This window comes from Myotis nattereri (genome assembly GCF_964212035.1).
Source record: "Myotis nattereri genome assembly, chromosome: 15".
NCBI lineage: Eukaryota > Metazoa > Chordata > Mammalia > Chiroptera > Vespertilionidae > Myotis > Myotis nattereri.
In genome coordinates this window covers 40,035,767-40,061,789 of record NC_138090.1, presented here as the reverse complement: position 1 = coordinate 40,061,789, position 26,023 = coordinate 40,035,767, and the positions used below count along the sequence as shown (strand labels likewise).

At 44.4% G+C, this 26,023-nt stretch overlaps 1 protein-coding gene and 1 long non-coding RNA gene across 2 annotated transcripts; one reads left to right on the top strand and one right to left on the bottom strand.

Annotated features, from left to right (window-relative positions):
- Positions 1–16,027: 16,027 nt before the first annotated feature.
- On the bottom strand, positions 16,028–20,708 carry LOC308530211 (galectin-10-like). Its single transcript, XM_081106732.1, has 4 exons — positions 20,650–20,708; positions 18,941–19,017; positions 18,229–18,439; positions 16,028–16,275 (listed from the first exon to the last, which is right to left on the bottom strand). The coding sequence occupies exons 1-4, from the start codon at positions 20,662–20,664 to the stop codon at positions 16,162–16,164; spliced, it is 417 nt and encodes a 138-aa protein (XP_080962858.1). The 5' UTR covers positions 20,665–20,708; the 3' UTR covers positions 16,028–16,161.
- LOC308530212 lies at positions 17,347–21,996 on the top strand. The gene is made up of 3 exons (XR_013996830.1): positions 17,347–18,461; positions 18,925–19,039; positions 21,385–21,996. It is a non-coding gene; the product is annotated as an uncharacterized lncRNA (long non-coding RNA).
- The last annotated feature ends 4,027 nt before the right edge of the window (positions 21,997–26,023 follow it).

The following is a 26,023-nucleotide window of genomic DNA, read 5'->3' as shown; positions in this document are numbered from 1 at the left end:
CTGCGGCTCTGTGTGTGACAGGGGGCGGGCCACAACCTCCCTATCCACCCTGCTCTGCTCGTGACAGGGGAAGGCACCCCAACCCCTGATCAGCCTTGCTCTGTGCCTGATATGGGGAGCTCCCCAACCCCCTGATCGCCCTGTGGCTCTGTGTGTGACAGGGTGCGGCGCCCCAAAACCCCCCCCCCCACGGGCCCTGCTCTGTGTGTGATGGGGTAGAGCCATAACCTCCCCATCGGCCCTGCCTTGAGTGTGACAGGGTGCGGCGCCCCAACCCCCTGCTCTGCCCTGCTCTGTGTGTGACAGGGGGCAGTGCCCCAAACCCCCCAATCGGCCCTACCCTGAGCGTGACTGAGGGTGGCATCGCAACCTCCCGATCCGCCCTGCTCTGTGCATGACAGGGAGCGGTGCCCCAACTCCCCAATCAGCCCTGCTCTGAGCCTGACCAGGGGCTGCACCTAGGGATTGGGCCTGCCCTCTGCCACCCGGGAGCAGGCCTAAGCCAGCAGGTCGTTATCTCCTGAGGGGTCCCAGACTGCAAGAGGGCACAGGCTGGGCTGAGGGACCCACCCCTCCCCCCGAGTGCACAAATTTTTGTGCACCGGGCCTCTAGTCTATAATAATAAAAGTGTAATATGCTAATTAGACCAGATGACCTTCCAGATGAAGCCTGGGCTGCAAGGGAAGCCCTGGTCCCGGGAGCCAGAGAGAAGCCTGTGCCAGCAGCCAGGGGACAGAAGGCCTACTCTTGCTCAAATTTCGTGCATCAGGCCTCTAGTAAAATATATATTTGAAAGGGAGGGAGGGAGAGAGAGATGGAGGGAGGGAGGGAGGAAGGGGAGGATGGAAGGAAGGGAGGAAGGAAGGAAGGAAGGAAGGAAGGAAGGAAGGAAGGAAGGAAGGGAGAGAAAGAATGAAAATTGGACTGCCAGCAGTACAATGAGTTTTTGTAACACTTTCTTAACACTTGGTACTGTCATACTTTTTAAATGTCAACCATTTGGGGAGTTAGGACACAAAATTCAACTGAGTAAATTTTAATAAACATTTTAGTGGCTTTATTCAGTGATTCATGAATCAGATAGCATCCAGATTAGCAGATAGAAAGGAGCTCTGAGAAGCTGTACAAAATGAAAGACTTCTGTTGGCAGATGAGAGCAGGAACAAGGAGGTTATACCCTAGGCAAGATAGTGGATTGGTTATAGCAAAGTGGCTTTTCTTTATTGGATGGCATTGATTTAACTGGTGCTGATGAAGCAGTTCCCAATGACTGGTTTAAGATTCCATTTTTAGGAAAACTGATGCTATAATAAAATTAAGCCTAGATTTGGTGACTGAGGCTTAGGAAAAGTGACTCCATTTTGACCCCTTGCTTTCTTTTTAACAGTGGAAACAAATAGTACTTGATATTTGATTCAATTTCCATTTCTTTGTTAACCAGTAACTGACTGAGACTCTTCACCCTATTTTAAAGTCCATTCTGCTTTTCCTTTTTGCCAGTGTCCCACTTCTCTCCATTCCCATTTTTCTAGTATTATTTTTCTTAAAACTTATTATAATATTGTTGCTGTATTCTAGATACCAATAACTTATCTCTTATATTTGTTGGAAATACATTCTCCCAGCATGTGGTTGGTTTTTCAATTTACTTGTGAGGTTTACTTTTTAAATACAGGGGTGGGCAGAAGTAGGTTTATAATGGTAATAAAAATAAAAAAACAGTAATGCATTAATAAATAGTAATACAAGAGTTAATTCTGTATTTTAAAGGTTGATATTGTGATATTTATCAATGTGCACCTTTTTTATTATTATATTTAGAGACACTGGATTAGAAATGCATTTTTTTTTCTAGGAACATGAATATAATTTTATTTACCTTTTTTATTTATATTGGGCTTTTTGGTTTTTGTTAATTCTCACCCAAGGATATTTTTTAAAATATATTTTTATTGATTTCAGAGAGGAAGGGAAAAGGAGAGATAGAAACATCAATGATGAGAGAGAATCATTGATCCGTTGCCTCCTGTACAGCCCCCACTGTGGATCAAGCCCACAACCCAGGCATGTACCCTGACTGGAATCGAACCCAGAACCCTTCAGTTCACAGCCCAAGACTCTATCCACTGAACCAAACTGGCTAGGGCATCACCCAAGGATATTTTTTTTCATACACTTTTAGAGAGTGGAAGGGAGGGGGAGAGACGGAGACACATCAATTGGTTGCCTCCCACACACACCCCCACCAGGGCCCTGGGTGGAGCCTGCAACCCAGATATGCATGCCCATGACCAGAATCGAACCCAGGACCCTTCAGACTGTGGGCTGAAGCTCTATCCACTGAGCCAAACCAGCTAGGGCTTTATATTGTTTTTTTTTAAATCCTCACCTGAGGATATTTTTTCCATTGATTTTCAGAGGGAGTGGAAAGAAGGGTTGAGAGAGAGAGAGAGAGGAAACATCAATGTGAGAGAGACACATCAATTGGTTGCCTCCCAGAGGAGCCCTGATCTGTGCTCGGATCAAATGGACAGTCCAGGTACTTGCACTTGACCGGAATCGAACCTGAGACTCTTCAGTGTGCAGGCTGACACTCTATCTATTGAGTCACGCCAGCCAGGGCTAAGTGATTTTAATTTAATAATAGGAAAAGCTGTACTGTGCCTCAGCATGCCCACATATCAGAACTTGTAACTGGCTCTTCTGATACATGTTTCACATTGTTTAATACTAAACTAATGAAAATATTGATTTATCAATTGAATATATTGACCTCTTAGTTTGGTAGATGATGATTTTAGACTCAAACACATCTGTCCTCAATATCACTCCAAACCACTTACCAATACAGGTTAATAATTTAGATTAAGTAGACATCAATTTGATTTAATTAGGTTTATGTAAATATTTTTCACTGCTGAGTTAGTCCATATCAGAATGATTCATGTAACATAAATTTCATAATGTTTTAAAAATACTAGTAATCCTTGTTTTCTAATATGCTTTAAACGCATCCTTCTTAATTTTCAACTGCATATGACTTATAAATTTCGCCTATGGCATATTCAGTTTTTTCCCCCAAAACCCAGACCGACCAGGTAGTCAATGGATCCATTTGTCTGATTGTCTTCTGTCCCCCTGGAACCGACCCTGCTTGCTTTCTAGGCCTACTGCCTAGGTGTTAACCTGGGACTTTGCCTTTGTCCCTCCCATGTGGATCCCCTTTCCTCCCACACAAATCCCCCCTTTTGTTGTTGGTTGACCTACATCCTCACATGATTCCTTAAAAAAGAGTACATGGCAGGTGAGTTGGCTGAGTCCATGAGTATCTGAAACTGTCTTTATCCTATTCTCACATGGGAAAATAAGTTTGATTGCACAGAGAATTCTAGGTTGAAAACAGTTTTCTTATGAATGTGATAGTCCTTGTCTTTGAATATGCAGTGTTGCTTTTCTGAAAACCAAAAGGAATTCTAATTATCATTTTTTTGAAATTTTATTTTCCTTTTAGAAGCTCTATGGTTTTCTTTTTTATTTTTATTGTTGGCAATATACAGATGCCTCCCATTTCCCCACCCCCACCTTTCCCCTCTCCACCCAGCCTCTGTCCCACCCCAGGCCTTCACCATATCATTATCTGTGTTCATGGGCTGTGCATATATGCATATATGTTCTTTGATTAATCTCTACTAGTCCCCCCAGGCCCCTCCCCTCTGATATCTGTCAACCTGTTCCATGTATCCATGCCAATGGTCGTACTTTGTTCATCAGGTTATTTTTTTCACTAGATTTCACAGATAAGTGAGATTATGTGATATTTGTCTTTCTCTGACTGGCTCATTTCACTTAGCATCATAATCTGAAGGCCCCCTCCATGTTGTTACAAAGAGTAAGAGTTTCTTTTTTTACAGCTGCATGGTATTCCATGGTGTAAATGTACCACAACTCTTTTATCCATTCATGTACTGATGGGTACTTGGGATGTTTCCAGATCTTGTAAATCGTGCTGCTATGAACATAGGGGTACATACATTTTTTCTGATGGTGTTTCTGGTTTCTTAGGATATATTGCCTCAAGTGGTATCACTGGGTCAAAAAGCAGTTCCGTTTTTAATTTTTTGAGGAAAGTCCATACTGTTTTCTGCAGTAGTTGCACCAGTCTGCATTCCCACCAACAGTGTACCACAGTTCCTTTTCTCCACATCCTCACCAGCACTTGTCTTTTGTTGATTTGTTGATGGTAGCCATTCTGACAGGTGTGAGATGGTACCTCATTGTCATTTTAATTTGTATCTCACTGATGATGGGTGACATGGAACATTTTTTCATATGTCTATTGGACATCTGTACGTTTTTGTGTGCGGTGATGGAACTGTCTTTACTCCATGTGTGCTTTTGGCGTTTTTGTCAAATATTAACTGACCGTAATGGTGTGGGTGGATTTCTGGGATCTCTGTTCTGTTCCATTGATCTATATGCCTGTTCTTGTGCCAGTGCCAGGCTGTTTTGATTACAATTGCTTTGTAGTATAGTGACCCCTCCAACTTTGTTCTTCTTCCTCAAGATTGCTGAGGCTATCTGGGGTCTCTTTTGGTTCCATGTAAATTTTCAGAATATTGGTTCTAGATCTGTGAAATATGCTGTTGGTATTTTAATGAGGATTCCATTGAATCTATTCCATTTAGGTAGTATGGACATTTTATAAATGTTAATTCTTCCAATGCATGAATACAGTATATGCTTCCAAAAACTTGTTTGTATCTTCCTTTATTTCTTTGTTCAATATCCATGGTTTTCAAGTTCAGGTCTTTTACCTCCTTGGTTAAATTTATTCCTAGGTACCTTGTTTTTTTATTTGTTTGTTTGTTTTGCAATGGTAAATGGGATTTTTTTTTTCAGTTTTTTTTTCCTGAGAGTTCATTATTGGTGTATAAAAATACCACCGATTTTTGGATATTAATTTTGTATCCTGCTACTTTCTGAATTCATTTATTAAATCTAGTAGATTCTTTGGTGGGGTATTTAGGGTTTTCTATGCACAATATCATGTCATCTGCAAATAATGACAGTTTTGCTTCCTCTTTTCTAAATGAAAGCCTTTTATTTTTTCTTATCTGATTGCTGGCCAGGACGTCCATCCAGTACTATGTTGAATAAGAGTAGTAAAAGCAGACATCTTTGACTTGTTCCTGATCTTAAGGGAAGCACTTTCAGTTTTTGCCCATTGAGTATGATGTTGACTAGAGGTTTTTCATACACAGCATAGCCTGTATTATGTTAAGTTATGATTCCTCTATTCCCAGTTTGCTGAGAGTTTTTATCATGCTGGGTAAAAATGGGTACTGGATTTTGTTGAATGCCTTTTCTGCAGCTATTAATACGATCATGTGATTTTTATCCTTCATTTTGTTTATGATTTGCAAATATTGTACCAACCTTGCTTCCATGGAATAAATCCCACTTGTTTATGGTGTATGATCTGTTTAATGTATTGCTGGATCCGATTTGCTAACATTTTATTGATTATTTTAGCATTTATGTTCATCAGAGATATTGGCCTATTCTTGTAGTTCTTTTCTTAAGAAAAATTCTGGTCTTTAATTTGCTGCTGCTGCTGCTGCTGCTCCTCCTCCTCTGTCTCTCTTTCTCGCTCATGTTTGAGGACTTCCTACAAAGAGGACTTTAACCAGTTTGTGTTTACACAGATGATGAACAGCTATGTGATATCTGGGTGTTTGACCTCATGTCTTCACATTGGGCGACTGGGCAGCATGTTGGCTTTGGGGGCTTGTGGGGTGTTTGTATGAAGAATAAGGGCCCCCTAGCATATAAAATGGATCAGGTACTACTAGATGGCATGATTTTATGTACATTTTAGACAATAGTGAAAATTTCCACTCTATGCCTACTATGCACCACGCCTATAATTAGCAGACTTGCGTTTTGAATACTCAGATCCTCCTTAGGGTGAATAAAGTATCTGGGATCATTGTACTGATAGAGGAATGGAGACAAAGAATTTAAGAGTAGTCCTATCCGGTTTTGCTCAGTGGATAGAGCATCAACCTGCAGACTGCAGAGTCCCAGATTTGATGCTGGTCAAGTCCACTGTACCTCAGTTGCAGGCTCAATCCCCAGCCCTGGTCAGGGCATGTGTGGGAGGCAATCAATTGATGTGTCTCTCTCACATCTGTTTTTCTCTCTCTATCTCTCCTTCTCCCTTCTACTCTCTCTAAAAATCAATAAAAAGATATCATCAGGTGAGGTATAACAACAAACATAATGTAAGTGCAATGATACTTTCAATGGAGCAGGGCTAATAAATGGGAGAGGCAACATTTATTCTCAGGTCACTAAGCCTCATATCTGCTTTCCTCACTGTCCCCATTAATAAATAGCCAATTCAATAGCTTCAGGATCTCCCCGTCCAACCAGTATAAACAGAAATGTGCCAGTCTATGGGTGAGTAGGGTAACAGGCTCTCAAGTACTCTATGAACTATATAAACTCAAGTGAACCCATTGCCGATATCATGCCTCTCTGCTATGCCATCCCAAAGAGGACAGATCATCTTTTCTCCCACTGTGTAGTTCCTTTTCCCAGACTTTGGGATGCCCGTACATTACTCTAAAGCAGTGGTTCTCAACCTTCCTAATGCCACGACCCTTTAATACAGTTCCTCATGTTGTGGTGACCCCCAATTTCATTGTTACAAATTGAACATAATGAAAGCATAGTGATTAATCACAAAAACAATATGTAATTATATGTGTGTTTTCCGATGGTCTTAGGCGACCCCTGTGAAAGGGTCGTTCGACTCCCATAGGGGTTGCGACCCACAGGTTGAGAACCGCTGCTCTAAAGCAAGTGAACAATTACTTGCCTTCAAACCAGACTTGAATCATTTTCAAGAGGAAAAACTGAATTTCAGAAAAACAGAAAGTTGCCTCCAGGTTGCTAGAAGACAAAATGATGTCCAAAGTCATGGAGGTTGATTTCTCTTTTCCAGGCCTATAGAGTGAGACTAAATACAAAAAGCCCTCCCCATTTATGGCTTAAAGTGTGTCCTACTTAGTGGAAGCTGGTGCTGATTTTTGTTGGTGTAGAACAATCCCACCAAGATGGTGGGGAGTGGGTCTCATGAGTCAACTTCCTAGACCAAGCTCTTGTTTCCCAGGTCAGGCTCAAGTAAGACCTTTGAATACCAGGTGTGTGTTTGTGTGTGTATGTTTTGTTAACATATATTAACATATATATTTACTATATATATATATATATATATATATATATATATATATATAGTTACTCAAAAGTTGTTTAATTTTTGTTTTTAATTACAGAGAATATTCAATATTATGAGTTTCAGGTGTACAGAATAGTGATTAGATATTTATATAACCTACAAAGTGATCCCCTCCATAGGTACAGTCCTCACCTGGCATCATACATAGTTATTAAAATATTATTTCAGCGGAGGACCAAGGCCTCATATATTCTCAGTGCTGTACTTTACATCCCTGTGGATATATTCTTGTGAAAGCCTTTTACCTATTTTCTTTGCAGAAAAGCCAAAGTCTGCTCGCTGGTACTGCACAAACTTTAGTCCGGAACAAACTTTAGCTGAGAATACTGAAAGACACATTTGAAAAGACCGTGTACCCAAATGGGAATACCCTGGCAGAGCTTCCTTCAGCCACTCAACTTGATGAGCTAGTATTACAGGTGGGTCCCTAAGTGTGTCTCTAGATAGCATGCCTAGTCCCAAGCTTTACACAACTTTTAACCATCATAGAATCCCTATTTATAATTGAACTAGGGGCCCGGTGCACGAAATTCGTGCACTGGGTGTGTGTGTGGGGGGGGGGGGGAGTGTCCCGCAGCCCAGCCTGCCCCCTCTCACATACTGGGAGCCCTCAGGCGTTGACCCCCATCACCCTCCGATCGCCTGATCGGCCCCTTGCCCAGGCCTGATGCCTCCGCCAGAGGTGTCAGGCTTGGACAGGGGGCCCCCAATCTTCCCCTGATCACTGGCTCTGGCCCCCGCCCAAGCCTGAGGCCTCTGGCCCAGGAATCATGCCTGGGCAGGGGACTCCCATCTCCCTCTGATCGCTTGCTCCACCCCCCGCCCAAGCCTGACGCCTCTGACCCAGGCTTCAGGCCTGGGCAAGGGGACCATCATATCCCCCCAATCCCCGGCTCCGCCCCCCACCCAGGCCTGATGCCTCAGCCAGAGGAGTTGGCCCTCATCACCCTCCGATCACCAATCACCGGATCGGCCCCTTGACCAGGCCTGAGGCCTCCGGCAGAGGTGTCAGGCCTGGGCAGGGGACCCCCAGCTCGCCGCAGTTGCAGGCTCCGCCCCTGCCCAGGCCTAACGCCTCTGGCCTAGGCGTCCGGCCCGGGCAGCGGGGACCTGCAGTGGCAGCGGGTGGCGCCGCGATCGTGGGCTTCGCTTTAGGCCCAGGCAAGGGACCCCTAGCTCCTGGGACTGCCAGCTTCGACCGTGCCCAGCTCCCATCGCTGGCTCCACCCCTACTTCCTGCTATCACTGACCAGGGCAGCAAAGGCGCCTGATTCTCCAATCATGGCTGGGGGGCAGGGCAAAGGCGGCCCCAGGGCCGCCTTTGCCCTGCCCCCCAGCTCTTAGCTCCCCCCTGGGTTTCAGATCACTGTCAGTGGCAGGGGGCTTCTTCCTGCTTTCCCTTTCGCCTCCCTGCATTGTGCCTACATATGCAAATTAGCCGCCATCTTGTTGGCAGTTAACTGCCAATCTTAGTTGGCAGTTAATTTGCATATAGCCCTGATTAGCCAATGAAAACGGTATCGCCGTACGCCAATTACCATTTTTCTCTTTCATTAGTGTAGATAATTGCTATGTGTCAGGACAGGTGTTAAGCACTTTATATTTTTATTCTCATGACCACCCATTTATTGAAAAACACTAAAGCTCACAGGGAGGAATGTCTTCCAAGGATTATAAACACAAGAGGAAGAATTTGAATCCAGGTCTTTCTGACTGCAGACCCACAGTAGTACAGCAGACCTTCTGAGAATGTATCTCAGATACTCACTTTGGGGTCTGTTCCTGTTTATTTTTAGGGTCTTCTCAATCAGGACATTTGCAATTACATATATATGCCTCTCAGAGACAGCAGGAGCACTGCTCAGCACTGCTGCTCTGAGTTGTTCTGAGTCCATATATTCTTCTAAAATTCTTCCCGATTACGCCCAGGCTGGCTCTTCCTCGAATCCTGCCCGCTGTAGCAACTGTTGGCAGCATAGTCCAAGGTCCTCCTTCATCCCCTGCTCACTCGTTAGAGGCGTCAGTCTGAGGCCCCTGCCTATGGACTGGGCCTCCTGTTACAGCGGGTCTTAGACGGAGAAGCCATGGGAAGTTGTGGGGGTGTAAGAACGAGTCTTTATTGTAGAAGCCAGTGGCCACATAGCCGTCAGACAAAACAGTTCTTTACAGCAAAGTCCATGCAGGCAGCCGGCCAGACACTGGCTGGTGAACATGTACATCTTTCCCACAAAGCAGCATTAGTCTCTGTACCCACAGCTATTATCTGGGCAGCCCCAAGCTGCCTCCTAAACTCACTGCTTCACATCGTAGCAGTACCTAAGCTCTCTGCTTCAGCAGCTTCTCTGGCCTCTCTGACTCAGCAGTTTCTCCTGTCACCCCTGCCCAGCACACTGGCTGGTCTCTGTAGCCTCACATAGTAACTACCTCTGAGCTTCTCTACCAGCGCACAGGCTAGTTAACATGGTAGCTATCTCTGAGCTCTCTATGAGCTCTTACCTTACATCATAGCAGTCAGCTCTCAGCTCCGTCTGAGCTCTCCTCTCTCCTGCACACGTAGGAGCTACATTCTCTGTGCCTACCACCTCTGCTTCTCTGAGCTCTCTCTCCTCTTTCTGGTCAGTAACCTGTATATTACTCCAGAGACAAAGAAGGCTAGCTGCCAACAGTGACATCAATCATTTGGGTTACAGAAGGGCACAGTGTACCGTGAGATCCCTGTGGCCTTGCAGCTGTGTATGGTATCTTGGCCTTGGGCATCCCGATTAGGCTCATGCTTAGAGCGGCCTTGGCCATTCTGGTGTATTGACAACAAGGCCTCTGTGCGCTCATTGGCTTTGACTCTCCAGGAACCCTGATGTGGTTCCCACAATGCCTTGCCACAGAAGATTCAGGGTGTAAAAATCCCTAGATGACCCCAAAGGTACCCCAAGCTAGATTCCCACTCCATATTCTCATAGTTAACAATCCTCTCTCAGAAAACCCAGAGCACCCAGCAAGACAGAACCCCTTTCTGTAACACCTCCTGATCTAGAGTGCTGTGTCCTCCTATTCTAGTGTGTTTAGCACAATCTCATATTCCCTTTGCCCTCCGAACCCTGAGGCACGAGGAGATAGAGGACATCCCTTATTCAGCTAAATATGAAGAAATGTGAGACTAGCTTTTGCACACCAAAGCAACCTAACTCCTGAGGAGCATGTAGGGTTCCCCTTTGAACCCATCCCCCTTTATTAACCAGCTTACCTGCTCTTTTCCCAGACTTGGTTCAAGAACCAGCATGTCAGAAGGAGGAAACAGCTGCTACAGTGTCAGCCTAGTGTGGCACTAGAAGCACAAAACCAAACCATTTCAGTGAAGGAGGAGGAGACTCCTTTATCTGTACCTTCTACAAACACTCATCCCCTGAGTCCCAGCATTGTGAATGCTTATGACCATGAACTCCCTAAGACTTCTAATATTGAGCAATCTGGAGGGACTGGTGCCTCTGTGTGGAATGTATCATGGGATTCTCAGCCTCATGACCTTCAACAGCTATGTCTGAGTGTCTCTGATCCTTCTTGGGCCTCCAATCCCTTTGACATAGATCAGTTTATACAACTACTAGTGGCCCGGTGCACAAAATTCATGCACAGGGGGTAGGGGGAAGAGGAGAGGGAGGGGTGTCCCTCAGCACAGCCTGCACCCTCTCCAATCTGGGATCCCTCAGGGGATGTCCGATTGCTGGTTTACCTGATCCCAGGTGGGATCAGGCCTAAACTGGCTGTCGGATATCCCTCTCGCAATTCGAGACCACTGGCTCCTAACTGCTCACCTGTCTGCCTGCTTGATCACCCCTAACCACTCTGCCTGCTGGCCTGCTCACCCCAAACTGCCCCCCCACTGGTCTTCTCGCCCCCAACTTCCCCCCCAGCCAGCCTCCTCACCCCCAACTGCCCCCCCTGCTGGTCTGCTCACCCGGCAGTCAGACATCCCTCTCACAATCTGGGATTGCTGGCTCCTAACCGCTCACCTGACTGCCTGTCTGATTGCCCCTAACCACTCTGCCTGCCAGCCTGCTCACCCCAACTGCCCCCCCCCCACCAGCCTGCTCGCCCCCAACTGCCTCCCCTGCTGGCCTGATCACCCCCAACTGCTGCCCCCCCCACCCCCCCGCTGGCCTGATGACTCCAACTGCCCCTCCTGCTGGCCTGCTCACCCCCAACTGCCGTCCCCTCCTGGCCTGATCACCCCTAACCACCTCTGCCTGGGCCCCGCCACCATGGCTTTGTCCAGAAGGTCTCCCAGTCTAATTAGCATATTACCCTTTTATTAGTATAGACTAGAGGCCCAGTGCACAAAAATTTGTGCACTGGGAGGGGATCCCTCAGCCCGGCCTGTGCCCTCTCGCTGTCTGGGACCCCTCGGGGGATGACCACCTGCTGGCTTAGGCCTGCTCCCCGGGGGATTGGGTCTAAGCTGGCAATCAGACATCCCTCTGGCAGCCCGGGAGCCCTTGGGGGATGTCCACTTGCCAGCGGTGAGCAGACCTAAGCTGCAGTCGGACATCCGTAGCACTGCTGAGGAGGCAGAAGAGGCTCCCACCACCACTGCTGTACTGGCAGCCATCAGCCTGGCTTGTGGTTGAGCAGAGCTCCCCATGTGGGAGCGCACTGACCACCAGAGGGCAGCTCCTGCATTGAGCGTCTGCCCCCTGGTGGTCAGTGTGTGTCATAGTAACCAGTCATTTCCAGTCTTTCTGCTGTTAGGATCAGTTTGCATATTACCCTTTTACTATATAGGATAGAGGCCTGGTGCACAGGTGGGGGCCGGCTGATTTGCCCTGAAGGGTGTCCCAGATCAGGGTGGGGGTCCTGCTTGGGTACCTGGCCAGCCTGGGTGAGGGACTGATGGCTGTTTGCAACTGGTTACACCCCCTTCAGGGTGGGGGTCCCCACTGGGGTGCCTGGCCAGTCTGGGTGAGGGGCTGAGGACCATTTTCAGGTTGGCCTGTGACTGAAGCTCCCAGCCTCTCCTTATTTTCTTTTTTTTTAATTCTGGGATTTATTTACCTTCTATAATTGAAACTTTATTGCTGTCACTGGAGCTGAGAGCTGGCTCCTGCTCGCTCCAGCTCTGAGGTCAAGGACTGCTGAAAGCAGGTATCTGGGGTTTGTTTGGCTTCTATAATTGAAACTTTGTTGCTTTTGGAGCTCAGAGCCGGGCGGCGGGAGGCAGGGAACCTTGGCTTCCTCCATCACTGGAGCAAACAAGCCTCCTGCTTGCTTCAGCTGCGTGGCTGCCAGCCGCCATCTTAGTTGGCAGTTAATTTGCATATTGCCCTGATTAGCCAATGGGAAGCATAGTGAAGGTACAGTCAATTACCCTTTTTGTCTTTTATTAGATAGGATATTCCTTACCTAGGGAGGATCACCCCAGCAGTCTAGATGAGTACCTCTTCCCCAAGTGCCCTAATTGAGGGGATATGGCTGGGATTGATCTTCAGTGTGCTGGGTAATACCTCCACAGCTCTTGATAAAGGTTTGTGATCCAAATCTTGTCAAACCCAGAGACATTTCCAAATACATTAATGGGTCAACTCTATTCTAAACCAACCAGTTATTTATCTTTTTAGAAGAAATATCTCTACCTTTTTTTTTTAATCCTCACCTGAGGATATTTTTCCATTATTTTTTAGAGAGACTGGAAGAGAGAGGGAAAGAAAGAGAAATATTGATGTGAAAGAAACACATTGATTGCTTGCCTCCTGCACAAGACCCGACCAGGCAGCCTGCAACCAAGGTACTTGCTCTTGTTTGGAATCAAAGCAGGGACCCTTTGGTCTGCAGGCTGATGCATTATCCACTGAGCCAAACCAGCTAGGGCAAGAACTTGAATCTTTTAAAAATTATTCTCCATTGAGCATTATGTTAAGCAAAATAAGCCAGCCAGAGAAAGATAAGTATCACATGATCTCACTCCTATGTGGAATCCAATGAACAACATAAACTGATGAACAAAAATAGCCCCACAGGCAGAACCATGGAACAGACTGTCAAACCTCAAAGGGAAGGCAGGGGAGGAGGGAGAAGAGATCAGCCAATGAACTCATACGCGTATATGCATAATGGACACAGACAATAGGGTGGTGAAGGCCTGGGCTTGGGGGTGAGGGCAGAGTGGGAGAGGTCAATGGGAAAAAGAGGGGACATATTTAATACTTTCAACAATAAAGTTTTTTTTTAAATTATTCTCCTTTAATAAGGTGTGTGTATCCACAAGGTCAGTCTTCTATTAAATTATAGTTTTCTTGATAATTGTTTTTGCAGACATCTATAATAATAAAAGGGTAATATGCTAATTAGACCAGACTTATTCCGGACATCCTTCCTGGCAAAGCTGGGGCCTGAGGGAAGCCGGCCGGGGTTCTGGGTGCCTGCGGGCGGCCAGAGCAGGAAAGGAGCCCGGGTCCCGGGTGTCTGCAGGCGGCCAGAGGAGGGAAGGAGCCCGGGTCCTGGGTGTCTTCCAGTGGCCAGAAGAGTGAAGCAGCCTGGGTTCTGGGTGCCAGAGGGAAGCCAGTGTCGGCAGCCCGGGGAAGGAAGGCCTACTCTTGCATGAATTTTCATGTATCAGGCCTCTAGTTGACTATAAAGTCATAAATAAAAACAATGAATGATAAACAAATTCAGAATGTGGTTTTCTTGGGAAGGTGAGGACATGGGAGCAATGCGGGGAACACCTATATTTGGTATTTGAAAGGAGAGCATTGCGCCTAATCAGAACTCAGGAGTTTACAGGTAGCGAGGGGGAAATTTCATTCCAGTGTGAAATGAAACCCAGAAGAAAGGCCTGAACAGTGCCATTAGCAATGTGTTGCCACTTCAAGGCTTCTGGATGTTAGGTTGGAGGAAGGCTAAGGAAAGAAGCATTCCAGTTAAGAAGGTTGGAGTTGAAGAAGACGCTGTGGCAATGGACATGGTGAGAGATCATGTGATTGATGCCCAAGGTAGTCCTTGTGGAGAAAGAGGCTATTTCCAGAAGACGTTCTTAAATCTGTCGTGGTCTATTTTTATGAATAATCTCTTCTAAGTAATGTGTCTCCTAAGTGGTTCTCCAGACTTGCTAAGAGGTTGATTATCAGAGCCCCTAGAATAGTCATTCTGACATCTAGGCAGAAACTCAAAGAAGCTAAGAAAGGAGGGTGGCCGCTATTAACTGCAGAGAAACAATTCCAAAGGAAAAGGTAGATATGAGTCTGGCTGGTTTTCAGGTATGAAATGAAGCAGTGGCTGCTATACACCTCCTATGGCTGCCTATTAACATAGAGGTGTGGATTGCATTTTTTTTCTGTGTCTGTTTCAGCACGTATGTCTGGCATGTATGAGGCAGGCATTTTGTCCCTTTAGTGCACATATTGAGAGGAACTGCACCTGAGAAGTTATAATCAGTTCACTTCATGAGCACCAGGCCCTGATTTTGATGGTGAGGTGCTGGACTTCTGTCCCAAGCTTATTGCTGTAATTGTATTACATTTGGAAATTCCATAGAAGGTAATCAGTGTTTGGGGTTTGTGGGAAGTGTGAACGTCTCTGGGGCCTGAGGGTGGAACGGTAGCTAGTCTCTTAGGATGATTTCTATGAACCACAAGTCGACATACCCGTGCCCTAGTGTAGCCTCCTCCACATGATATGGCTGTCTCTCTGACTCGCCTTTGAACACTAGGATGTGAAGGGAGTGGCATTGCATGACTTCCAGAGCTGGGTCCTATTGTACCTTACACCTTCTGCTTGGGCCTTTTCAAGGGATCACTATGGAAGCCATGAAGCCTGAATGAGTTGATGAGGTCTAAGACAGCTCTGAAGGTTGTGTAAAGAGAAACAACCAGCCAGCCCCCAGCTCTTTCATCCAGCTCAAGTGAAGAGTCAGACACAAGGAAAGCACCCATCAGGAAACTCCACTTCCCACTACCATCTGATTAGAACCACAAAATACACTACCCATATGAGTGAAGAACACCTGCAAAACTGGGAGACATAATCATAAATTATTGTTTTAAAACAATATATTTTGGAGAGGTTTGTTATTCTGCAATGATTCTGTGGGGCATCACAGCCAGAGTCAGGTCACTGCATCCCGTGTATAAATTGTTCTTGTTTTAACAATAATTGTATCCTCCCTGGTCTAAAATCATAGCAGTTCATTACCAAACATGTCCCAGGTTTCTGCCCACATAAATTGAAAAAATCTTGCAATTGTTTGAGTAATAGAAAAAAGAGATTCTTTGAGGTAAATCTTGGTTTTCCAACTATTTCTTCTATGATTTTCTTTATTTTCCCCAGTGCATCTCACACAAAGCCAGACACAGTGACAATATATATATTAAACATCCTTGGAATAAAGGAAGATTTAAGAAATCTCACCTGATTGTCCTCCGAATACAAAGTTCCTTCCCCAGCTACCAATTATAGCTTTGTGGCTTGAGACAGATACCTAATATCTTGGTTTAGCTGTCTGAAATTGGGGAAGGATTTTGCTCTAGAGTGCCTGACATATCGTAAGAACTACATAAGGATACTGTCACCAATGTCTTCTCAGACATCTCATGACCCTGTCCCTCACTCCATGTGTCCGAGAAATATTTGTCCTCTTTGATTCCTTGACCTCTCCCACAGTACTCTCATGCCCCTTTTAGTGTTGAGCACTTAATCTTTTTTCTCTTTTTTCCTCAGAAGAAAGAAGCAAATCTTGTTAAGTTCTCAGGAGTTTTAATGACCAAGTGTGGGGGAAGGGTGAGAACCCCTGTTGTTAGCCAGCTCTGGGAATCACCGGGTCACTTAGGGGGAGGGATCTCCTTGACAACAGGGATTCTGGTCACATCCTCCTCTACTGGACACTCACTGAGCTCAGGGAGACATCCCTCCACACCTGGATCATCTTCACACTATTTGGCGGGAGTCGATGGGAAAATGTGTAACATTGACGGCCATTTATCTTTATCTGGAAGGGAAAACGTATCATAAATACAGTATGCCACCAAACAGACTTACCGTCTTTCTTTCCACTTCTACCCTATAGACACACCATCCACGCAGAAACTCTCAGTCACATTTCAAAAGTCAGTAGACGTGCTTCTTTTTGTAACCTACATTTTGCGACTATTTCAGACAGTTGTTCATTCTATTTTCTGAGATTCTCTTATTCCTCCACTGAAGTGCGACCGCTTTTTGTTGCATTGTCTGGTCTTCCAGGCCCTCTCTCTAGCGTAGAAGATTCTCATGGCCAGTAGCTGTGTCTCATGAATCCTAAATGTCTGTATCCTTTCTTTTTCTTTCTTTCTTTCTTTCTTTCTTTCTTTCTTTCTTTCTTTCTTTCTTTCTTTCTTCCTTTCTTTCTTTCTTATCCTCACCCGAGGATATTTATTTCCATTGCTTTTTAGACAGAGTGGAAGGGAGGCAGAGAAAGTAAAACATCCATGTGAGAGAGACAAATCAGGGCCAGGGATCGTACTTGCAACCCAGGTATGTACCCTTGACTGGAATTGAACCCAGGACCCTTTAGTCTGAGGGCTGACGCTCTATCCACTGAGCCAAACCTGCTAGGGCTTGAGTGTTCTTAAAGAGATAGAATTGTACATATGATTTTAAATGAGGATAATTTAAATCAGCTTATAAGCATATGAAAAGATACCTGGCTTCAATCATAATAAGATGTTAATTTTTTGCTTTTCCATTTAGAAAGGTCAGAATTTTTAAATATACACTTTATTACCATGGCTATGGAAAAAAAGTCAACTTTTTAAGGTCTTAGTTTTTCATATTTAAATTGCACACACTTCTTCAACCAGCTATTTCATTTCTCTGAAATTATCCTCCCATATAAGCATTGGGAGGTTGATAATGACAAAAATGTTATATAGAATACAGCTTTATTCATGAGAGCAAAATATGGAAACCACCTAAATGTGCATGAATAAGGGTCAAGTTAAATCGTTCTGAGAATGCTTCTATTGGAATATTAGGTGAACATCAAATAATGTGGGGACATCTCAAGCAGAAATATTTCTCTAACATACATTTTTATTATTTTATTATTTTTTATTATATCTTTGTTTAAATCCTCACCCAAGGATATTTTTCCATTAATTTTTAAGAGAGTGGAAGAGAGAGGGAAAGACAAAGAAAAACATGGATGTGAGAGAAACCCATCCATTGGTTATCTCCTGCACATGCCCTGACCAGGACCTGTCCAGGGGACAGCCTGCAACCTAGATATGTGCCCGTGACCGGAATAGAATCCAGGACCCTTCGGTCTGCAGGCCGATGCTCTATCCACTGAGCCAAACCAGCTAGGGCATCTAACATACATTTTTTTTTTACAACAAATAAACTCTAGTCCTCAATGTGTGATTACTAGAAATACTTATAACATCATTTATTTAAAAAGAAACAAAAGCAGATACAGATACATGATGATAGATGATAGGTAGATGATAGATAGATAGATAGATAGATAGATGATAGATAGATAGATAGATAGATAGATAGATAGATAGATAGATGATAGACCTGTACAAGCATATAATATCTCTGTAAAGAGCACAAAAGGACTAGTAACTGTTGCTCTGGAGAGAGAGACTGGATTTAGAAATGTAGAAAACACTCAATTTTAAACTAAATATAATTATTTATATGCATATTTTAACAATCTCCTACATGAAAACTGAAAGAATGACAGCACAGGTAGAAAACATGGCTGCAAGTGAAGATAGAGGAATTGAACCCAGGACCCTTTAGTCTGAGGGCTGACGCTCTCAGGTATGTGTGCTGATCTTGAACTGAGCATGGCAGTACCAGCAGAGGGTGCTCTGTGATGAGAGGGGCAGGAGATGAACCACAAGGGACTCTGAGAGCCCTGAGAGCCCATGTAGTGGATGTTCCTGGGTACACTCACCTGGTACTCATTTTGCAGCACTGAGATGCACAGCTCAAATGGTTGGCGATCCACAAAAGGCATACCATCGTATCTCTCCTCTGACTTCCAGTCCCCAAACTGACGGCTGTTCATCACCACACAGTTGCCAAAGTACACGCGGAAGTAGAAGGCGATGTCGGAGTCCTCTTCAGTTCCGGTGTGGAAGTCCACCTGCAGTTCTGGGCTCATGCTGAAGGCAGAGCACGCAGCATGTGAAGCAGGGCCCTTCCTCATGGGGGCCCACATTCCACACACACATCCACACACACCCCCACTCCTCCCGGGGGAGGGAAGGCCTTCCTGGGGGAGACTGCAGTGCGTGTCCCTGTGGGGCTGCTTCCGCTTGTCCTGCCCAGGGTGGGGAGATGCCTCATCCCTCAGCCCAGGACTCACACCAAGCAGCAGTCACTGGCCTGGGGCTACTTTTCATGCCCTGGAAATACCGTGTCCCTTGATACTAAACCTCAGCTCCAATGCTTGAGTGACCCCAGCCCCCAGACTTCAACACTAACCCACAGACATGCACCTGTAGGTTTAATCCTGGCACCGGATGGGTCTCCAGGAACTGCAACTGCATTGTGCTACCATTATGCTAATTACACATCTCGGTTTCATTCTTGCGTGAAGTGACCTCCAAAGCTACAATAACCTCACTTCTTCATTTTCCCACCGTAGGCTACAGAGTACTCACACAAAAGACATGGCAGGTGTCCCTTTGATCGTCACTGAAGAACCAATGTTCAAGGATGAAATTTTTGTGTATGGGACCTGCCGTGGGAGAAGAGAGCAGGTGAGAGGGACAAAGCCAGGTGTGGGCGCCCCTCCTACAACACCTAGTGGCAAAGCACGATAAACATCAAAGGACAAACTCCGAGGGCCCCCTTCTTCCCACCTCGTCACAGTCAGGACCCCGTGTCCGTGAAGAAATGAGAGAATTATCACTGAAAGCAAGCTTTCAAGAACCAGGCTTCCTGGATTCTAACTTTGTCTCTTACTGGCAGTGAGACCGCAGGTCAATTACTTGAATTCTCCTTGTCTTTGTCTACTCAGTAGAAGGAGGATTATCAGAAATTCCTACTTCAGAGGGAGCTCTCAGCAACAGACGAGCTAATAGATGTGAAACCGTTAACCTGACCACTGGTATGTATAGGGCCTAAACAGGGGTGACCTAGCCAAAGGGGAAGGGCCCTTTCTGAAGAACCACCCTCTGAGCATTTCCTATCTGAAACTGTAAAGACAAGACAAAACTGTAAAAATATATATATTCACTCCAATGAAAAACATTTGTTAAAAGAGAGAGCAATGATCTGGAAAAGGAGACGCCTGTATGTGGGCTATATATGCACCAGAATTTTCAAGGACATGCATGTTCTTTCAGGAACATGCACAAGTCACTGAGGACACAGCCAGTACCTGCACACAGGGTGGCGGGCAGTAACTGATGAAAGTAATTCAAGAAAATCTACACATTGTTCATTGGTATCTACTGTAAGCTTTGTCTGGACTGAAGCTGATTTTGTTCCTTCCATCTTCAGGTGATCCATTCTCTGAAACCAATTCCCACAACCACCTTCCCCAGAGTCAGGATCTGCTCACCCTTTTTTGTTTGTGTTTTGAAGACAGAGGAAGGACTGACGTGGGGAGGAGACCTGAGGCAGGAGCAGGGTCACTGTGCTGACCTGGACAGGAGACCCTGTGCCCCACAGTCTGAGCTCCCCTCCCCTCAGGCTTCTTGAGAAGAGGCTCTGAGGACTGACTCATTCTGCTCTCATTAACGCTCAGGGAGGAGTCCTGGGAAAGCCACTCTCCTCAAGCCCTCCAGTTCTGCCCACCAGGAGCCACAATGATACTCATGGAAAGACATACAGTTACTTAAAAGTCACTACCATGTAGGGGAGAACACTCACATGCAGTCACGGGCACAAGCATTCACAATTCAACACGCAGTCACAAATTATCACACACACAGAACCACACAGAGACGTGGGACTCACCATATCACATACCTGCCAACACTCCCAACTGCTCAGCCTCTGCCCCAGCTGCACACACACACACACACACACACACACACAGTCATAAAGACAAATGTGCAATCTCATCCCTTGCACCGCACACACAGTCCCTCATCCCAGTCAGCTGTCCACTTCCCACACAAAGTCACAGTGTCTCAATAGAGTTCACACTCAGACACCACCCAATGCTGGCATTGGATTACACTGGCCCAGGGTCAACACACAATTCCCCATAAGGATTCCATCATCATATGCCAAGGGTCTCTCTTCCACACATTCACAACTACCAAATACCCCAAATATTTTCATCTTAAACAATCTTGCACTCTTTCCTCCTTCCTTTATGGGACCTGGGATCACTGAAGTCTGTGCCATTTCAACTCACCTGTACCACTGCCATTGTTGTGTCTTCTGTTGGGCAGCTCTTCCTAATTGTGTCTAGTTGTGTGTGTGAGCTCTGCAAGTGGCAGATTATAAATGATTCCTAGAAGCCCCACCCTCTGGCTTCATTCCAGTTTCTAAGCCTCTTCTAGAAAGATTTCCAGCATGAGAAGCGGTGGAGCGTCACAAATAGAATCAATCACTACATGCATCCGGACCTGTCCTTGAGCAGGATGTGTTTGTGATGCAGTAGAAATTTCAGTGAAGAAATTGTGGGTGAGGAAAGGGTAGCAGGAAAAATGCACAAATAAGGGTGAAGTAGTGAGTGTGTGAGTGGGTCTAAAGGCCAGCTTACAAGCCTCTCACTATGTATACAATAGCATGGAACCCACCCAAAAGATGCACATTCTTCTTACTTGAACAATGGCAAAGAGCTGGTTTTCCTGGAGGTAAGGACTGTCTTCCAGAGGTCTGGGGAGAGCATGGACACTGATCCTCAGCAGACTTGCAGATAGAGGTAGAGAACGTCTTTGTGCCACCTCCACTCCCCAGTAGGACCCTTGGCTCTGCCCATACCCATGGTGCATTGTTCTCTCACACACCTGGAATCCAGCCACACCTTTTCACGTCTCCCTGGGCATCCATGGGAATCCAAATGAGTCCTTGCTTCTCCTTTAGACTCAGAGAAAACTGAGAGTACCTTAAATTCTACTCTGATTTCTGTGTTCTTTGGTTCTAGGCCTGTCTGAGAACAAGCACAAGATCAGGTGATGGGACTTCAGCCACATTTCATTCTTTACCTGGGACGGAGGCCTGAGGACTCTTTTCAAGTTCAAAGCCTGAAATAGGAATTTAAAGCAGGGACGTATTCAATGTAATCATCATTGACACACAATCATGTTTTCATTACCTGCACACTCAACAGTGCATTCCATCCCGTGAGGCTTCTTCTTCTCCCTGTGGCTCTGAAGAGAGAGAATAGAGGTCTGTCCGCCGCGTGGGACAGCAAATGGGGTCATTCCCAGCCACTCAAGGTCTCTGCACAGCAGCTGTCCCGAGCGTCCTCTGTAAGGTTGTTCCCAAAGATGCCTGTGCCCCTGAAAATCCTCAAGGGCGTTGGTGTACGTGTGATAACTGTAAGGTATTTGCTTGTATGTGTTCTATTTGTGTATTTATTTAGATGGGGAATCAAGTTATGGAAGCAATATAAGGCTATAACCCTAGAAAGACACTGTAAAAAAGGCTGTTCTTCAGTCTTACTCTGCCAAATGTGGCCTCATCTGGAATTTGTGGGAGTTTTGGAACTGAAAGAGAGAATCGCTCTAAGTAAATACAAGTTGCAAGTCATCATAAGGAAGTTTCAATTGATGGTCCTTTGTCATTGTTAAATCTGAGATTTGTCGGGGCTTTTCGGGGGTGCGATTTTGCAGTCTCCCATGAATAAATCATGACAGGTGGGAGGGGTGGGGATGCTTCTTTCATCTTTTAGACACGATAGTCGAAGCTGGGGCATGTTCAAAGTTGAAATCACTTAAATCTTTTCCCATAGCAAATTGAAACCTGATTAGAAAAGCCATAAAATTCTTTCTTTTGACCCTTCCCATTGTCACAGCAAAGCAAGGAAACATGGGTGTCAGGGTTCTTGTGGTCAGATTGACTAAGGAAATGAAACCAAATATAAGATACAAATACCTTTTGGAAAAACAGTTTTAGCCTTTAAGTTTCACCCCCATAGTCAACTTCCAACATACATCAATCAACATGGGACATTAAAATAAAAAATTATTTATAATAATAAAATTTAATAAATTATAATTTAATCATGATAAACTTTTCAATAAATTATAGCTCATTCAATTAATTACACATTAGGAGTCATTTTAAAAAGTTAAAGTTTATAAAATAATAAATAAAAAACAAATTAAATCAGAATGTTTTCCAGCATTAAGATTCCCAAGTGGTAAAATGAGTTTTGTTATTTTTTAAAGTAGGTTGTGAAAATATGTAGAGTATAACATTTATAACACTTTATTGTGATTAAATAACCTTATTTTATTTTCTTGTACATTTTGTTTTATTGCTTAAAATATTACAAAGAGTAGTACATATGTCTCCTTTTTTCCCCCCTTGACCTTCCCCCAACCTCCCCTACCCCCCAGTGTCTTGTGTCCATTGGTTATGCTTATATGCATGCATACAAGTCCTTCGGTTGATCTCTTACCCCCGCCCCAACCCTCCCCGGCCTTCCTCCTGTAGTTTGACAGTCTGTTTAATGCTGCTCTGCCTCTGTATCTATTTTTGTTCATCAGTTTATAACGGTCTTTATTATCCATAAATGAGTGAGATCATGTGGTATTTTTCCTTCATTGACTGGCTTATTTCACTTAGCATAATGCTCTCCAGTTCCATCCATGCTGTTGCAAATGGTAAGAATTCCTTCTTTTTTACAGCAGCAAAGTATTCCATTGTGTAGATATACCACAGCTTTTTATCCACTCATCTGCTGATGGGAACTTAGGCTGTTTCCAAATCTTAGCTATGGTAAATTGTGCTGCTATGAACATAGGGATGCATATATCCTTTCTGATTGGTGTTTCTGGTTTCTTGGGATATATTCCTAACAGTGGGATCAGTGGGTCAAATGGGAGTTCCATTTTTAACTTTTTGAGGAAACTCCATACTGTCTTCCATAGTGGCTGAACCAGTCTGCATTCCCACCAGCAGTGCACGAGTGTTCCTTTTTCTCCACATCCTCTCCAGCACTTGTCGTTTGTTGATTTGTTGATGATAGCCATTCTGACAGGTGTGAGATGGTACCTCATTGTTGTTTTGATTTGCATCTCTCGGATGATTAGTGACTTGGAGCATGTTTTCATATGTCTCTTGGCCTTCTGAATGTCCTCTTTTGAAAAGTGTCTATTTAGGTCCTTTGCCCATTTTTTGATTGGATCGTTTATCTTCCTTTTGTTAAGTTGTATGAGTTCCCTATAAATGTTGGAGATTAAACCCTTATCGATGATAACATTGGCAAATATGTTCTCCCATGCAGTGGGCTTTCTTGTTGTTTTGTTGATGGTTTCTTTTGCTGTGCAGAAGCTTTTTATTTTGATGTAGTCCCATTTGTTTATTTTCTCTTTAGTTTCTAATGCCCTAGGACAGTAATGGCGAACCTCTGACACGTGAACTCATTTTTTTGGTTGATTTTTCTTTATTAAACGGCATTTAAATATATAAAATAAATGTAAAAAATATAAATCTTTGTTTTACTATGGTTGCAAATATCAAAAAATTTCTATATGTGACACGGCACCAGAGTTAAGTTAGGGTTTTTCAAAATGCTGACACGCCAAGCTCAAATGGTTCGCCATCACTGCCCTAGGAGATGTATTGATGAAGAAATTGCTTCGGCATATGTCTGAGATTTTGTTGCCTTTGGATTCCTCTAGTATTTTTATGGTTTCCCGTCTTACATTTAAGTCCTTTATCCATTTTGAGTTTATTTTTGTGTATGGTGTAAGTTGGTGGCCTCTCCTATTATTTTTGCATGTATCTGCCCAATTTTCCAACACCATTTATTGAAGAGACTGTCTTGACTCCATTGTATGTTATTGCCTCCTTTGTCAAATATTAATTGAGCATATTGGTTCAGGTCAATTTCTGGGTTCTCTATTCTATTCCATTGATCTATATGTCTGTTCGTGTGCAAGTACCAGGCAGTTTTGAGAACAGTGGCTTTGTAATACAGCTTGATATCTGATATTGAAATCCCACCTACTTTGTTCTTCTTTCTCAGGATCACTGCAGCTATTCGGGGTCTTTTTTTATTCCAGTTGAATTTTTGGAGAGTTCGTTCTAGGTCTGTGAAATATGCCGTTGGTATTTTAATGGGGAGTGTGTTGAATTTATAGATTGCTTTGGGTAGTATGGACATTTTAATGATGTTGATTCTACCAACCCATGAACATGGTATGTTCTTCCATCTGTTTATGTCTTCCTCTAGCTCTTTTTCCAACGTCCTGTAGTTTTCTGAGTACAGGTCATTTACCTCTTTAGTTAAATTTATTCCTAGGTATCGTAATTTTTTTGTGTGATGGTAAATGGGATAGCTTTTTCAGTCTCTCTTTCTGTAAGTTCACTATTAGTGTATAGAAATGCCATAGATTTCTTGGTGTTAATTTTGTATCCTGCTACATTGCCGAATTCATTTATTAAGTCTGATAGTTTTCTTATGGAGTCTTTGGGGGTTTTTTATGTACAATATCATGTCATCTGCGAATAAGGACAGTTTTACTTCTTCTTTTCCAATTTGGATGCCTTTTATTTCTTCTTCTTGTCTAATTGCAATGGCTAATACCTTCAGTACTATTGTTGCGGAGGGCGAGTGACAGAATGACCAAAACTCCAGACTCATTAAAATTTAGAGAGCCTTTATTGACTGGCCAGTGTCTGCTCCTCCACTCGGGAAGCCCAAGCCCAAGAGAGAAGCAGCCACGACCATCTGCAGAGTCCAATATTTAAAGGGAACAACTACATCCGTGTTCAGGTTCCCAAAGCAAGCAAAGCCAAGTTACAAAAGCTAATTGCATAGTTTTAGCCAAGCTATTAATCATCCCCCTGTTATTAATTTCTGGGTAACTTAAAGGTCAGGACTATTCTTAATTTTGATCTGTCTGTTCTTTGTGGGCCTGTTGCCCAGGAGTGTTGATCTGTGTGTTCTCTGTGGGCCTGTTGCCCAGGAGTGTTGATCTGTGTGTTCTCTGTGGGCCTGTTGCCCAGGAATGTTGATCTGTGTGTTCTTTGTGGGCCGTTGCTCAGGTGTGGGAGCTCAGTTCCTAGAAACTTCGCACAGGCTGTCAAGCTGCGAGGCGGCTAGGGCATTAAGCAGGCCTAAAAATGTTCCTACTCTGTAACATTCCCCACTGGTTTTACGGGAGAATCAAATCATTGTTTCTTCTTATTCTTTGGTAGTGAGTTCTTAGGACCATTAATTTGACCGCTTGTATTCTGCGTTGAATGTAATTCATTAAGCAGTTCAGTATGCACGGGCTGAAAGTTAGTGTTAGCAGTAGGAGTGCTATTGGCCCAGCTAAGGCGGTTAGGAGAGTGGTGAGCCAGGGGACCAGGAGAAGAGGTTTTCATACCAGTTTCCTTCAGACTTTCTCCTTTCCTCTCTGTCTTGTAGCCTTTTCCTTAGCTGACTGAGGCTCTTCCTGATAACTCCCGAGTGGTTAGTATAAAAACAACAGGTCTCCCGTAGGGCCATGCATAGTCCTCCCTGTTTTAGAAATAACAGGTCGAGCCCTCTCCTATTTTGTAATACTACCTCAGCTAAGGAACTGAGGGAATCTTCAAGTCTATCTATTTTTTTCTAATGTGCT

Bases quoted from the DNA above. Each gene is read 5' to 3' on its own strand.
- LOC308530211 (XM_081106732.1), bottom strand. The intron at 18,440-18,940 runs GTGAGTACTCTG...CTCTGCCTTCAG, and splicing joins ACACCTGCCATGTCTTTTGT to CATGAGCCCAGAACTGCAGG. The intron at 16,276-18,228 runs GTGAGTGTACCC...TTTCCCTTCCAG, and splicing joins TGCTGCAAAATGAGTACCAG to ATAAAGATAAATGGCCGTCA.